Source organism: Molothrus ater, chromosome 7, assembly GCF_012460135.2.
Source record: "Molothrus ater isolate BHLD 08-10-18 breed brown headed cowbird chromosome 7, BPBGC_Mater_1.1, whole genome shotgun sequence".
Taxonomy (NCBI): Eukaryota; Metazoa; Chordata; class Aves; order Passeriformes; family Icteridae; genus Molothrus; species Molothrus ater.
In genome coordinates this window covers 15486483-15503020 of record NC_050484.2, presented here as the reverse complement: position 1 = coordinate 15503020, position 16538 = coordinate 15486483, and the positions used below count along the sequence as shown (strand labels likewise).

The following is a 16538-nucleotide window of genomic DNA, read 5'->3' as shown; positions in this document are numbered from 1 at the left end:
GAAGATATGTTATTTTTATACCTTACTTTGAAGAAAATCAGCAAAATTTCAAATATGCTTACTTGCTGGTACTGACATATTTACAGGTTCATCAATATATGCAGGTTCTCCAGGGCCACATTTATTGCATGCAAAAACTCTAAATAAATATTCTTTCCCTTGGATGAGGTCAGGTACAGTGAATTCTTGGTCAACAATATGATCCATAACCTAAAGAGAAGAAAGGTTCCAATGTGTTTTTAAAATTTATTTCCAAAGAGTGATTACAAAAATAAGACAAAAAACTCAGTAGCACATGTGAAAATAATATAGAAATTCAAATGAGAAAGAATGAACTTACTTTGCTCCACGTTTTCCGGCTTACTTCACGTTTTTCAATTATATAGCCAGTGACTGGACTTCCACCATCATCTTCTGGAGGTTCCCATGCGAGCTGCACTGTACTCTTGAGTACTTCTAAAACATTGAGCTCTCTTGGTGCACTTGGACAAGCTAGAAGTCACAGAAATACTATTATTTTCTAATTGGTGTTTGATAGATGATCTCTATGTAATGTATCTACCAGAAGACTTAGTCTTGTTAAGTCATTCCTCTTTAAACAGCAAAGTTACATATTGAAAACTAGAAAAGAGGTTTTTTGAGGAGTGATTTTTAGTTTTTAGTAATATTTTAATATACTTGGTTGGATGGTGTAAGATTATACATTATTAACCTAATTAGATTTTAACAAGACAAATGGGGAATGTTACTGCTAAAATATATACATGTCCACTTACCAATGACATTAACATTAATTTCTCCTGTAACAGATGACACAGGATTTTCTAATGTCAAGAAATAAATTCCCTTGTCTGGGCGCTCACTCGGAGTAATTACGAGTTCTGCAAAGGAGGCAGTGGTCTTCATTTTTACACGATCACCCTCTTCTAAGACTTGGTCACCAAAATACCATGTGGCAGTTGGCACAGGGTACCCAGTTATGGGAACACGGATCTTGATTGGCTCTGGTACAATAACTTCCAGCCCATCTTTAAATGCACTTAGGTCCATTGTAGGTTCAACTGAAATAGAATGGAAAGAGGATTCAATAAATTATCTTGAGATGGTTTTTTTTTTAGGGATCTTCTCTGCCTTTCTTTCTTTTTGTTACCTCTCACTTTCCACAGAGGTAGGTCAGGAGACAAAAGGTCATGCCTTGCTCCTCAGGCAACCTAACAGGCCTCTATCTCATAGTACAGATAATTACCTCCAAAATTTATAATGGAGGAGAAATAGCTCATGATCTCAAATGCCTAAGGTGTACCAGTTATCTGGTGAAAAATACACATATTACCCACAAGGTGCACTTTAATTGTGTGCCTTATCTGATTAATTGATTAAACAAAATGGCATGCGGCTTACCAAAAACATCATCTGCAGTTAATGGCCCAATAGCCTCTGCTGGGTCAGACACACCAGCTGCATTTTCTGCTGAGACTCTGTAGTAATAACTGGATCCTTGTTTCAATCCAGTGACCTAAAAAAACACAATCATTTACTACCTCATATTAAAAATTATCTGCACATTTTACCTGTTGATGAAGAGAACATTGTACCTTAAAAGTAAGAGCAGGTACTAGTTTTGGGTTACAACGAATCCACTTGTCTGTTCCTTCCTCTTGCCTTTCAATAATATAGCCTAAGATTGGACTTCCTCCATCTTCAAGAGGGGGTTCCCATGTGAGCTGAACTGATGACTTAGTTTGATCTGAATGCTCAAGGTTAATGGGAGGACTTGGTCTCTCTGAAAAAAAAAAATTGAGACAGGTTTATGCAACTGATAAAGCAGCATCGTTCGGCAAATTAAGTGTTTCTATCTTACAGTACAGTTTTTAAAGCCTTTGCTTAGCTTTTTCTAAACTGATTTTTTAAAATTGAGGTTGTACCCTAACTTCAGAGAAAAAAATTATTTGCAGTTCTTACTAAACCAAGCGGTAGCAAGGTATTCCTGCTATGTTTGAAGGACAAAAGTAGGGAATAGGGAAAATATAACTGTACACAGTATTTGTAGCACAGATGTTTGTCAGTTAAACTTTCCTGCACAAATGGCATCCAAAATACTACTGTCTCATAATGCAATCATAATTATATATACTTTGCATACTCACCAATTGGATCCATGATTTTTACTGCACGTGTAGCAGGACTTGGTTTGCCAACTCCAACCATGTTTTGAGCTCTTACTCTGAAGAAATACTCTTCATTTTCCACAACATCAGTCAGGACAGCTGACAGTTCATCAGCTCCTGTGGCCATAGCTGGCTCCCATCTGATGGTACCTCTGTTACGCAGTTCAATAACGTAGCCAGTAATCGGGGATCCTCCATCATCCTCAGGCGGTTCCCAGCTAAGTGTCGCTCCAAACCTGTTCACATCACTAACTTCTACATTTTGAGGAGGACCAGGAACATCTGCATTTTATTTTAGGAGGAAAAAGGAAAAAAAAGACATGTAGGTTCTTCTACTGTTAGAAATTGTACCACACAACCATCAAACACTGAGTTTTTTGTAACTTCTGCTCACCAAATTTGCTCTTAGCTTCCACAGGTGTGTCTGTTTCCACTGGCTCACCAGTGCCCACTCTGTTTCGTGCACTGACACGGAAGAGGTACTCAACTCCTCCTTTCTGAAGTCCAGTAACAGTGTATTCACAATTTTCAGCACGATCTGTGGCCACAATCCAGGTCTTACGCTTGATATCACGTCTTTCAACAACGTAGCCTATGATTTTACTTCCACCATCACTTTCTGGTTCTTGCCATGCGAGACCAACTTCACCATCATAAGTTTCAGTGACTTCCAAGTTTCTCACTGGACCTGGAACATCTATTAAAGATATGACAATACTTCAGGGCATTGCATCGATTTTCTTCCCTCTGGCTAGAGAAGAGGAGTTTGAGGGGAGACCTCAATATGATCTGCAGCTTTCCCATGAGGGGAAGCAGAGGGCTTCCCCCTCAATAATGGCTTTTTACTCTGTGAAATAATGGTAAGCAAGGTTTTAATAACACGAGTACTTACCAATGACCTCTACATTGATGAATGCTTCTGCCTGGCCATGTTTGTTTCGAAGCACAATCCTGTACCTTCCCTTATCTGATTTCTTTGCTTCATAAATTTTGAAGGTAGTGCAGTCAGTTGTTGTATCAACAGTTGTTGTGGGCAGACTTTCTCCTGCTTTAAACCATTCAGCTTCTGCTCTTGGGTAGGCATCATATGGGACAGTCATAGTTAAAGGTTTCCCAACATCAACCACAAGGTTTTGATCACCAGTCTTGATTTTAGGTGCAGCTAAGAAAGATGAATGTGAAAAGTTCAGTACTTGCATATATACGTATGCAAAAATTGATATATTTGTGCAGTCAGTAAAGAAGCTCTAACACAGAAAAGTAAAAGGATCTGCTGTGTAAACTCTAAGGAAAGCCTTCATATACTCGTAGAACAACTCCAGAGAAAAAATACAGGCTGGTTGAAATGTACTGTGTCCTCCTATAAAATCAGGAAAGAAGGAATTGCTTTTTGAGAACTAATTTAACTATTCTGTAAAATAGACAAATTAGGAATTATATACCTAATATGACTTAAATGAGTAGGCCAAATAATTTTCATTGCTTTTAGTGACTTAAATAAAAGCTTTAAGTTTCTTTAATCTTAAATCTTGCTCTTTGGCAAATACACATTGAAAAGTGATGGGTTTTCCTCAACAGCTGGATCAGCATGGAATAACAAAAAAGGTTTGTTCCTTAAATTCATATTCACATAGTTTAACAGACTTGTTAAACAATCCTCAAATAGTTCAACACTTTTCTCAGGCTGACTGTGTATTCATTTTAGTTCAACTCCTTGAAAGAGCAAAAAATAAATTTAGTTAGAAACTAAGTTCATGAATCTAAGATTTTATAAAAGGAGCAGAAAACAAGCAACTTACCAGCTAATTCAAGTTTAGCTCTAGCTTCCTTGTCTTTGGCGATAAATCTGTATTCTCCTTGGTCACGGGGCTTTATGTCACACACCTGCAGCCTGTGGACCTTTCCTTCACTCATCATCTGATGTTTGTCACCTTGGATGATAATCATGTTGTTTCTCAACCACTTGACCTCCACACCATCTTTGTTCAATTCAGCCATGAAGATGACATCTGCACCAGGAGCTTCATAAATATCTTGTGGTGGTCGAATAATCTCAACAGGGATTTCTGAAATAAATGTTGATTTATTCAGTATTATTTTTTAATTGTTTCTACTATTATCAAATAATGTTGAAATAAATCCCATCCAATTTTACACATACCTTCAACAAAAAGTCTTGCCCTAGATCTCCTGTCATCCACTCCACAGGAATATTCACACTCATCATCTAGTCTACAGTCTTTTATGATTAACCTGTGCAGATTTCCATCCTTTTCAAACTGGTATCTTTATGGAGGAGAAAAATAGGCAGTATTTTAGTTTCCAGACAAAGCAATAAAGTAAAACAAGCATGTTTAGCACATTCAGAAGCATAATAAAATGTACATACTTTTTGCCTTCTTTGATTTCTCTTCCATTTCTGTACCATTTTACACTGACTTTCTCTTTGGAAAGCTGGCATGTAAAGACAGCATCATCAAATTCAGTGACAGTCTGGTCCTGAAGATGTTCAGTGAAGTCTGCTGGTGCTTCTGTGATGAGAAGCTCTGCAACTGATTTGTCTTGTCCAGCAGTAACAGTATATTCACCTTCATCTACAAACCCACAGTCTTTAATGATCAATGAGTGCTTGAATTTATCAATTTTGTACAAAACACGCCTGTCAAATGTGATCTCTTCTCCATTCTTTGTCCATTTGAGAGTTGCATTAAGGCGATTGACTTTGCACCAGAATGTGACAGTTTTCTTTTCCATGGTCTCAATGTCTTCAAGGGGCTCAACAATTCTGAGATCCTCCTCTGTTACAACAAAAAGGCAAACATTTTTACAACTTCATATAAAATGGAATGTAAATGATGAAACAATTTTAATGTAGTGCAAATTATTTACCTAATACTTTTAAGGCAGCAGAGCTTTTTACATGTTCACCTCTCTGGTTTGTCAGTGAGATGGTGTAGGTAGCTTGATCTTTCAACTCTGCATCTCTGATTCTGAGAGTGTAGACTACACCCTTCTGAACAATAATGTACTTTTGCACTATCAAATATTGCCTCGTCATTTTTGTACCACTTCTCTTTGGCACCTTCTTTATTGACTTCACAGTTGAAGATAATTTCTTGACACTCAGTAACTTCTTGGTCCTTAAGAGGAGTTATAATCTTGAGTTTTTCTGAAATTGAGAAAACAGAAGAAATAGGACATCATGTAGTATAAAGAATGTAACAAATCTACACATTGATAAAATAAAACTTACCAATCACTGCTAAGTGTGCTGTAGCTTTAGCTTCACCAACCATGACAGTATACATTCCTGTATCTCCTAGAACAGATTCTTTAACCACAAGTGTTCTCTTTTTGCCATCTGAAATGATGTCGTACTTATCACCAGGCTCCAGGACTGTGTCACCCCTTAGCCACTGTACTGTAATGGCTTCTTTGGATACTGAACAGACAAATTCAGCTTTTTCTCCTTCAAGCACCTCAAGGTTTTGTGGTCTGGTAAGAAATTCTGCTGCAAGTTCTGAAAGAAAACATTTTTGTAGATATATATATTATTTTTTACTTGTGAATGCAATAAACCAAATTGTATATTATTACTGATTTTCAAATGTTTTAATTTTTTTTTCCAGGATACAAGCCCACCAAAGAAGTACTCTTACCATGTACAGTAAGTTTTCCTGTTGTACTAGAGCTTGGGAGCTTGCAAGTATATTTGGCAGCATCTTCAGGATGAGCATTATGTATAACAAGAATTCTCTTTCTACCATCAGAAATGTGTTCAAATCTGCCACCATCAGGCACCTCTTCATCTCCTTTAAGCCAAGTAACTTCAGCATTAGGCTTTGAAACTTCACAGATCAATTTTACAGTGTCATTTTCATTTACTTCAAGATCAGGAAGATTTTTTGTGAAAACAGCCTCTTCCTCTGCAAAAAGAATTTCAAAAGATGATTAAAGCCTGCCATAAAAAAAAAAAAAACACTCTCACATCTTTATTGTTCACATATTAGATTCGAAAACACTGTGTTTACCTATCACTGTAAGTAGGCCTGAAGTTCGAGCTGTTTTTGCTTCACAGGAATATTCAGCTTCATCATCAAAGACACATTTACTGATGACAAGAATGTGTTCTGCACCTTTAGAAATTATGTCATACTTTTTGCCTTTTCTAATTTCCATGCCATCCTTAAACCACTTCACCTGTTCCAGAACAAATTAACATGGTTTAAACATACCCATCATAAATTCAGTGTGTTCTTTTATAGCAATAGATCACAGTTTTCCCCTCTAGCTGAAAGAGTAACTGAGATTAAAAAGTGTCACTACAGACCTTGACATTTGGACGAGAAATTTCACATTCAAATCGAGCAGATTCTTTTTCTTTAACCTCAAGGTCAGTCAGGGGTTTAAGGAAGTCGACACGAATAGCTGTAAGAGAATAGAAAATTTTTAAATTTTTAGTAGAGGCAAGTTATGCTAGAGAAGTAAAAAAATTGCCAACATTGATACTACTGCCAGTCATAGACACTTGTACAATGCCTTTACAGCACCCAGACATTTTGTAGAAAACTGTGAATTACTCACGCTCCACATTGAGGAAACATGATGTCTTAAAGTCCTTAGCATCACAGGCATATGTTTTTGCATCATCCAATGTGCAGCCGCGGATGATAAGTTTTCTGACCCTGCCTTCAGAAATGATATCATACTTCTTTGATTTGTGAATTTCTTCTCCATTTTTGAACCATTTAACTTTTGCATTTTCCCTGGAGACTTCACATTCCAGTACTGCAGTGGCTTCCTCTTCAACAGTCTGGTCCTCAAGTGGTTTAGTAAATTCAACTGGGGGTTCTAAATGAAACAGATACAGTTTTGGTAGAAAAGATCTAAACTACAGGCAGTCTTCTGCTTGCATAGAACTATCCTCTGCTGTTTACTAATTTTCCTTGACAAAAAGGCTCTTAGATGTCCCTATTGAAGGTTTCTTAAAACAATTTTTATTTTTAATAAACAGACATTTTTTGTTAATTCAGGTTAATTTCCTCATTTTCAGCCTACTATAAGATTAGACTGGATGATATCCTCGTCCATGGGGTTTTTAATTAAAAATCATCACAAAGCCTTGCAACTCAATTTCTTTAGCTGAACCATACCCATGTAATCTCAGAGACTCTAAACTTATACTGTGAGCTCAGAGAATGCTTAGGGTTTTTTTTCAGTTTTTCCTTGAATTACTGGATCAGTGTGTGCAGTTCTTTTCCTTCTGAAACAAAACCCAGCCTGCAAGCAGTACAAGTGGGTGTACAGACAATGTTATCTTGTCCCTTGCCTGATGGAGCAGTTATACTCTGACAGGTTTCTGGATATTCAAAAGAACAGAAAAAGCCACTGGGAGCCACAAAGGATGGTATTTGTGGGTCCTCTTGAGGCCAATTGAATGTTCAAGACTGCAGCAAAGCCCTGGAAGTCCTAATGAACTGGTTTATCTCCCAGATTTGACCCATTTCCAGTGTTCTCCCTTGTTCAGCTCTTCTGTGAAGAGATTTTATGTAGGTTGATTTTTTAATCAGGGAAGTTATCTACCAGTTGAATATTGTATATACGATACCACTCTTTGATAAAATAATGTGTATTTATCAAAGTTTCCTATTCCAGGATGAAGCATGAATGGAACAATAATGTTATGGTTTAACTAAAATGACTGACTTACCTTTCACAAAAAGATTTGCTTGAGTTCTGAAATCTTTTGCTGTCAGTGATACTTCTCCTGCATCTGTTAACTTGACGTCTCTGAGAACAAGTGTGTGAACTCTCCCTTCAGCACGGGTCACAACCTTACAAAATACATAAAAACCCCACTGTGAACATCTACAACAAGTATTTAAGAAATATTTCATGAAATAGAATGCTATTTATGATTTGTGGAGTTCGGTTGTCCACTTTCACGTGAAGTTTTGACAACTTCCTTTTGTATATACTAGATATAACTCAGTCCTCAAAATTTTGAGGATTTTGGGACTGACTTGAGATGATGTCTATTTTGAACAGGTATTAATAAATACAAAAAAAAAGCAAATTTATGGGAAAAGTTGGCATTACTGCTGGCTACATGTAAAGGAAAACCTTTTTCAGCTATGAAGAGGTTTGGCACCCCCCACATACACTTCTCTGGAAATGCCAATTTGTCTATTTATTATTAATATTTTTCTTGCCAGGCAGTCATGACTATCAATCCACTGCACTGGTCAATAGCTTTTCACATTTTTATTCTGAAACTCAGAAGTAATTATCTTGATTAATTTCATGATTCATGTGCTGAGTTTCAACTTTGTTTATGTGTCCTTAATAGGGTCCCTTGTCATAATGATCTGTATTGATATTGCTACATTTTTTTAAAATTAAATATTTATTTATGCAAATTTCTTAAAGCTAAGAAAGATCTAGCAAAACCTGAAAAAAAAATTAAAAATTGTATCTAAAAGAAATAGTAATCTGTACCAAAGTATTATTAGCAGCATTATTACAGGTTCTGAAACTTTGTTAGTTCATGCAATGCCTTGAAAGTTTACTTTGTCTTAAGCTTCCAACTTTTATTTGAATTTGCATTACTTTTTTGGGTCTAGTATGTGAAAAAGAAGTCTTACAATCAGTAATATCTATTTCCATTTCTTAATCTATTAATTTACGTTTCTTTATTTATTTCCCCTATCATTAACTTTAAACATTAAATTGAATGCATTCCAGGCTGCTCAGATCTCAGAGTTAAGAGCCAGCACTTGATGAACTGTTAAAAATAGCTAGTGAGAAGAGCTTGACAAGCAAATCTGCCCAGAGAGTTATCTGGAGAGCCAGAACAAATGCCTGAAATGGAATTTGAATCCTCTTAATCCCCTTATATGTTGAATTGGACTGCAACTCAGCATTCAGGAGAAATAAAGGCTTTTCCTGATAGCACCTTTCAAAATCCTCTCACGGTAACCACAGGTAATCTGAGTAAAAATTATTCAGTATCCTTGTGGCTGAGTCTCCAACAGAATCAGGTACAAAATCACTGTTGTAATGATTGATATTTTGGAACCTTTGTTTCCCTTTGTATGATAAATAATTGTAGCATTCCAGAATACTGGAATTTCTGGGAAAAACTGTTGTATCTGATTTAAGGATGATTTAGCATTTGACACAGCAGTACTAAAATACTTCTGTGCCTTAGTACTTCAGCTGGGAGAGAATAAATAAGAAACAAAGCAGGGGAAGAGACTTGAAAGACAACAAGGAGGAGGAAACATGAGAAAAAGTAAAGTTTAGTTTTTTTACCTGATCACCGGGCTCCAGTTTCTTTCCTTTCAGGAACCATTCTACTGGGATTCCCTCATAAGAGAGTTCGCAATCGAAGGTTGCTGATTCCCCAGCTGTCACTGTTACATCCTTGAGGGGTCTCAGCAAGCCAATTACTCGAGCTTGGTAAGGAGAAGACATAATTTTTAGATTACTCACTTCTACCCAAGAGAGAGCTGCTGCCCTTACGTACTAATCTCCATGGTGGCTTCCCTCAAGAGAGCCAGACATCGCAATGCTGCTCTTTAAATTCCCTAAATAGAAGAGGCCACCCTGGGTTCTTAGGGGAGGGCTGGTCACCTACAATTTCCTATTTGCAGAGTGTGTTTCTTTAAATTGAACAAGGTCAGCAGGAAAGTTGCTCTGCATCTGTCTCCTTGCCAAGCCTTGCATGCCTGTGGCTAGATAAGGCATGTGTTTCCAAAATAGCGAGGGCTAGTATTGGAGTGGGAAACAAGTGGTCTTCAACCGTGTAGTCTGTCCCTGTCCATCAAGCTCTTAACCCTATCCCCAGATGTCACTGTTATCCTATCCTTTCCAGCTAACGTGACACTTCGATGCAGCACAGCCTTTGCTTGCAATATTTGATTTCATAACAGCATATATGATGGCAAACCATCAAGCAACCTTCAAGGCCATCTCCTTAATTTTATTTCTCCTATGTGAATAAATGATATATAAGGTTAAAAACACATAGCACATTCCTTAACAAAAAAAAATTAAGACAACCTGAGTAACTAATCTCTTAGCTGCTGTTTTGGAAAGGATTGCTGTGGGTTCAATACAGTATAGAGATTTGCTACCCATTCCAAAGAGGCAGTGAGTACCATGTTTTCACTTAATTAATAAATTAATTAAAGTTTAAAAGACACTCACGTTTCACTCGAAGGTGAGCACCAGACTTGGCATTTGCTGCTTGAAAATCTACTCCACCAGCTTGATCTAAGCGTACATTGTACAGTGTAAGGAAGTGCTTTTTTCCTTCCTCCTTGATTTCACATTCCTGCAGAAACAGAATTGAAATAGTTTTTTCAGTATCTTTTTTGTACTACTCAACAAAAGAGCCCCTCCTTCTTATACCATGAATCTGTTTTCTTCTATTCCATTCACAACTCTTGCGCCCAAGTTAAATATACCCTATAAACATTCATTCATAGGTCTTTCCTTTCAACTCTCTTAATACAGTTGGAAGGAAAGGGAAAGAGGCAACACATTTCTGTGCTGACTGAGTAGCAAATATATAAATATATATGCAGACCAGTCAGAGGTCTAGTTCCCCCATGGGAACTAGAAATTGCTCAGCTTGTGCTGTGACCTTTCCTTGAGAAGACATTTCCTTCTTTTATTGAGACAGTGATTTTCATGACACTTCCAGTCTTTCTGTATTATTCACATTTATGCCATTACATAGAAGCCAGATTATTGCCAACTGTGATTGTACTGTTTCTTTATTTTCTAGATCTTTCCAACAAGGAGTTTATATTTGATTAAGCTCTATGCCATTTTACTCCAATTTTAGCTGTCACAGAAATGCAAAAGAATTTGGAAATGTGATCTACATCTATTTAAACCAAATATAACTCAAAACCCACAGGAAAAAGCATGAAATCTGATGCCTGCATTTTTAAATGCTGTTGTGTTTAAGTTAATTCCACATGGTCTTTGCACTTAGGATACATGATTGTTAGGTATTGTTAACAATGCAGAATGTACCATTTCATGTGAAAATAATTTATTATTTAGCTATTTTGTATTACTTTTGTACTAGATTTAAAACATTATTAATTAAAAAACCCACTATTTTTAATATAGTGACTCTTCCTGAAAGCAGGAAATCAAATTTAGTTTCTGTGGCCACCCTCCCTCATACTCTACTTCTGTGCAAAGTGTTGAGACACACATAAAAAAATTAATGAAATATTTGCTTACAGCTGATTCAGTCAGGGGTTCTCCTTTTAGCTTCCAATTGCCATGGACACCTTCCTCAGAGATTTCAATATCAAAACGGGCAGTCTCTGTCTCAATCACCTCCACACTGTATAGTGGTCGCACAATCTCAATATCCCGGTCTGGAGAAGAAAAACACAATTGACTCCCTCAGTTTCTAGCAGATCCCAAAAGACTTCTACAGAGCAGCCCATTAAAATAGCCATACCTTCAATATCGAGTTTAGCAGAGGTTTGGTCAGTACCACAGTCACAAGTGTACTGTCCAATGTCTTTCTTCAAAGCTTTCTTGAGAATAAGGATTCTCTTTTTGCCATCAGCCTTAATAACAACATTCTTTGATGCAGTAATTGGCTTGCCATCCTTCATCCATTTCACTGGGGCATCTGCTTTGCTGATTTCACATTGTAGGATTACTTCATCTTTCTCCACAGCAGTGTAATCCTGCAGCTTCCCAGTGAAATAAGGGTCTCCCTCTGCAAGCAAAAGTTAAGATATATTTCAGTCTGAGGTTTTAGTCTTCTAGAAAGAACAACTAGTTTCTACCATAAAATATATTTCCTGTTTATATCCCACAAGAAGGATTAAATACAGTCCTTTTTCACAGTTCTGTTACAAAAAAGAAAACAATAAACACCTAATAAATTGTTCAGGGCATTACTAATATTAGTGACAACATTCTTTTGATGCTCTAGGAGTTTTAGAGCACTGCTTTAAGTATGTACTCACTAACTTTGCAACTTTGCATGAAATTTTAAAGTTATTATAATCATCCTTCATGAATAGGTAAATGGAGACCCAAGGAAGAAAAACAAATTGTTAGATTTTCAAAATCATAATTTAGATTTAGGCCAATCCCAAGACCTTCTGATTACTAATTTTTATTAATAAAACTCTTCTGATAGTATACATCAGGTGAATTTTTTGGGTATTCTTACCAAGAACAGTGAGTTTAGCTTCTGAGGATTTGCCCATAGCTTCTACTTTTATCTGAGAAGTATCATCAATAGTAAGATCTTTGATTGTGAGTGTATGGAATTTGCCATCATCTGTCATTGAAACCACTTTGCTGGTATGTAGCCGTTGGTCATTCTTGAACCAGACCACAGTGATATTTTCATGGGAGAGTTCCACAGTGAACTCTGCAGTTTCTCTCTCCTTCTTTGTTACATCCTTGAGAGGAGTGATGAATTTCAGGCGGATACCTATAACAACATAACGTGTCATAATTTTATCAATAGAAACTATGCAAGTATATGATGCAAAACCTTCCTAGAAAGACAAAGTATAACAAACCTTCAATAATTAGCTTGGCACTTGTTCTTTTATCCTCAGCTTCAAATGTGTATTTTACTTCATCCTCAAAGGCAACAGATTTAATAATCAGAGCATGCTTTGTTCCATCTGAAATGATTTCAAATCTTTCATCAGGAGTGATCTCTTCTGTTCCTTTCAACCAGCGGAAAGTCTTGGGCTCTCTGGATACCTCACATTCAAACTTAGCTTCATCCTTCTCAAAGACCTTCACATCACTTAGTGGAGTGATGAAGATAAGAGGCAGTTCTGAAATCAAAGAAGAGCTCTTTCAGATCAGTTCATACAGTGCTTTCTGACACTACATTTGTTCTGATGACCTGAAGTACATATGGAAATGTTGGCCAAGTGCAGACTGTACCTTTCACTTTCAGATTAGCAGCACTTTTAGCATTGGCAGCTTGGAAAGACACTTCTCCAGTCATATCAAGTTTGCAGTTATGAAGGACAAGAATATGCTTCTTCCCATCTTCAATGATTTCACAGTCCTGGTGATAAAGAAACACACACATCCCACCGTAAATATTAATATTCTAAGATGCCACTCAGAAAACATTATTATTAATCATGTTTTTCTACTGGAAATGATGGTCTAAAAATAAAGAAGAATTCTTACAGGTGAAGGTGTTAGGGTTTCTCCTTTTAGCTTCCATACAGGATGGACATCAGGCTCAGAAATTTCAATTTCAAAGCGTGCTGTTTCACCAACAAATACTTCCACTCCATACAGTGGGCGCTCCACTTTAATTAAGCGAGCTAAAAAAAAAAATAAAATTCAAAAGTTTGCATCTGTTTACTCACAAATTGTATACCATAGAAATGTAATATTGGAAAGTACCTTAAGTCTCTCCCTTTTCTTTCTTTTGGGCATTCAAATGCTATGACCAGTAGATGTTTATCTAACCTCTTCCTAAAAAGAAGCAAGGGTTGTCTACAACCTCCTTCTATGTCTGAAAATGTAGTTATTTTTGGTAAGAATATTTTTCCTAATAATTTACCCAGATACCTCTTACAGTGAACTAAACTGTTTTTATTTCCTGATGGTGACTGGACACAGAGAGTAACTCTCTCCAGTAATTGTCAAATATATTGTCTCCTTTAATCACTGTTAATAACTTTAGATGTAGATATTTCAGCCATTCATCGTAACATCATGCTTTTCACAGGTACATTTTTGGTCTTGCTTTCTGGACAGTCTGTCTGTCTACACTGGTTTACAAAGGTTTTGCTATTTTCCCTTAGTGAAGACATGATTACTTACACTCCACGCTGATATTGGCGCTTGTCTTGTCAGTTCCACAGTCACACTCATAAACACCTTTGTCACTCTCTGCAGCCTTCTTGATCTTCAGGATACGGCGCAAGCCATCCGTTTTTATGGAAATTCTGTTGGAAGCTATTAGTTCTTCACCATCTTTGTACCATTTTACTGGCACATCTTTGCTAAGTTCACACTCCAGAGTAATATCATCTTTCTCTACAGCACTGTAGTCTTGTAATTTCACAGTGAAATATGGATCAGCCTCTACAAAAGTCATAGTAAATAAGAAAAATTAGTTATACAAATATACTAAAATGTCAATATTTTGTCACTTTCTACTTATAAAAATGGTTAATATTTATTCTATAGCAGATTTCAAATTATTTTTGTAATTACCTAAGACTTTCAGGTTGGCTTGTGTATTCAAGTCCTTGACTACGGCCTTTATTTCTGAGATATCATCAAGTGTTACTTCTCTCATTTCTAGTTTATGAACTTTGCCTTCTGAAGTAATCAAAACTGTTCTGCTTGTGTGAAGTCTCTTGTCGTTTTTGAACCATTTCACAGGCATGTCTTCATGAGAAAGCTCAAACTGAAAGTGGGCTGTTTCCCCCTCTTTCACTGTTTGATCCTGCAGAGGTGATATGAACTTCAGCCTCACACCTGTAATGCAGACACAGAAATACATTCAGAAAAAAGGCTAATGTAGTCCTGAAAGATATATTCTTTATCTTCTTGTTGTTCTTTTGTTCATGAGAAAACACTTGCCTTCCACAAACAGTCTTGCTGTGCTCTTTTTGCCATCAACTTCAGCAGTGTATTCTCCCTCATCATCAAACTGTGAATCATTGATAACAAGAATGTGCTTCTTTCCATCTGCAATGATGTCAAATTTTTCTCCAACCTTGATTATATCAGTGCCCTTAGACCATATAACATTGGCCTCTCTGGTAAGGACACATTCAAACCTTGCTTGGCGCTTCTCAGGAACAGTGACATCTTTCAGGGGCACAGCGAAGTCCAATTCGATTTCTGGAAGCAAAAGACAACACACCATTTGTAACGAGCTCCACATGAACTCTGTCTAAGCTGGTGTCACACCCTGTGGGACATTGTACCTTTTACTGTCAGGATGGCTGTAGTGACAGCGTTCAGGGCCTGGTAAAGGACTTCACCAGCTTGCTCTAACTTGACTTTGTGTAAGGTTAGGAAGCGTTTTCCTCCTTCAGCTTTGATTTCACATGTCTGGAGAGATGACAGACTTGGTTAAATACAAATACCAACATAATGCAAATGCCTTGCTGCTATGTGCTTTTAATAAAGGGATTTTCATAAACATTGTATATACAGTAAAGAGTCAGGTAGGAAGAATGAAATTGCTTTTCAAAGAAAGTTAATACTTTGACTCAATAATTAAAATATGGAGTACATTTCTTCAGCATTCCACAGAATTCTTCAGAATGTCAGAATCATTCCCACAGTGTATGTAGGATATTTCTATTATTGCTTGAATTATGTGCTGTAATACCTTAAGAAAGTGAAGGCCTTCAAAACTTAGCTTTTATAAAATATAATCCTTACTTAGAGAATCAGTTTTTTTAATCATATATTCTGGACTGAGTAGCAATGACAAGTCTTTATATTAAGATTCAAGGAATCTGTTCACAGTATTTAAATTAAATAAATTTTTTTTTTTTAAATTCCAGGATGCTTACAGGCGAAGGTCTCAGGACTTCTCCTTTCAGCTTCCATTCACCAGGAATATCATCTTCAGATATTTCTGTATCAAAGCTTGCTGTTTCCTTCTCATAAACTGTAACATCCTCTAACGGCTTCAGAAGCTCAACTTCACGTTCTACAATGCACAAATAAACATATGTATAATTAGATCAAGTTTTGATAGAGCTTTATAATAATTCAGGTTACCTTTAATGTTTGTTCATTTAGATGTTTTTCAACACTGGCCTACAAGATGATTAAATATAATCCAAATAAAAGCTTCCTTACCACCAAGGGTCAGTTTAGCTGGGTATCTGCGACCTTCAACTTCCACTGCATATTCTCCAATATCAGCAGGACCAGCATTCTTGATTTTCAGGAAAATTTTATTTCCTTCTTTCAAGATTTCTGTCTTGTCAGTGGGTTCAGCAGGGATTTCCTCATCTCCTTTGAACCATTTTATGTTTGGTGTATCCTTGACAATGTCACAGCTGAAAGTAGCTGTTCCTTTTGGTTTAACATGCTGGTCTCTTATGGGTTTTACTAACCAGTCCCTTATAACTTCTGCATGACAAAAAGTTACACAAGAAAACAGCTTAGCAGACTTTTATTACAAACAGACGTGTCATAAAAAAGAATAAAGAGAACTAAGAGATTTTGTACTCCAACAAGCTTTTAATAGCTGTAAAAATCATATCTGTCCACTTATACTCTAAGACAATGAGAAAAGGTTTTCATAATTTTGGAGCAGCCCAAATATCCTTGAGAGAAAAAAGAACATGATTTTTGTTACTT

At 36.6% G+C, this 16538-nt stretch overlaps 1 protein-coding gene across 1 annotated transcript in view; it reads right to left on the bottom strand.

The window, feature by feature from the left end:
• TTN (titin) overlaps positions 1–16538 on the bottom strand; it is a 237258-nt gene that overhangs the window by 81687 nt on the left and 139033 nt on the right. Inside the window, 33 exon segments of the mRNA XM_054515423.1 lie at positions 63–210; positions 341–492; positions 777–1061; positions 1402–1516; positions 1596–1783; positions 2148–2450; positions 2563–2865; positions 3061–3330; positions 3968–4234; positions 4330–4454; positions 4558–4966; positions 5058–5199; positions 5201–5337; positions 5422–5688; positions 5828–6094; positions 6200–6368; positions 6499–6596; positions 6753–7019; positions 7879–8002; positions 9483–9625; positions 10380–10506; positions 11433–11572; positions 11659–11925; positions 12388–12654; positions 12746–13012; positions 13125–13251; positions 13380–13519; positions 14025–14288; positions 14421–14687; positions 14793–15056; positions 15143–15269; positions 15740–15879; positions 16032–16307. Of these exon segments, the coding sequence (XP_054371398.1) occupies positions 63–210; positions 341–492; positions 777–1061; positions 1402–1516; positions 1596–1783; positions 2148–2450; positions 2563–2865; positions 3061–3330; positions 3968–4234; positions 4330–4454; positions 4558–4966; positions 5058–5199; positions 5201–5337; positions 5422–5688; positions 5828–6094; positions 6200–6368; positions 6499–6596; positions 6753–7019; positions 7879–8002; positions 9483–9625; positions 10380–10506; positions 11433–11572; positions 11659–11925; positions 12388–12654; positions 12746–13012; positions 13125–13251; positions 13380–13519; positions 14025–14288; positions 14421–14687; positions 14793–15056; positions 15143–15269; positions 15740–15879; positions 16032–16307 (6852 nt within the window).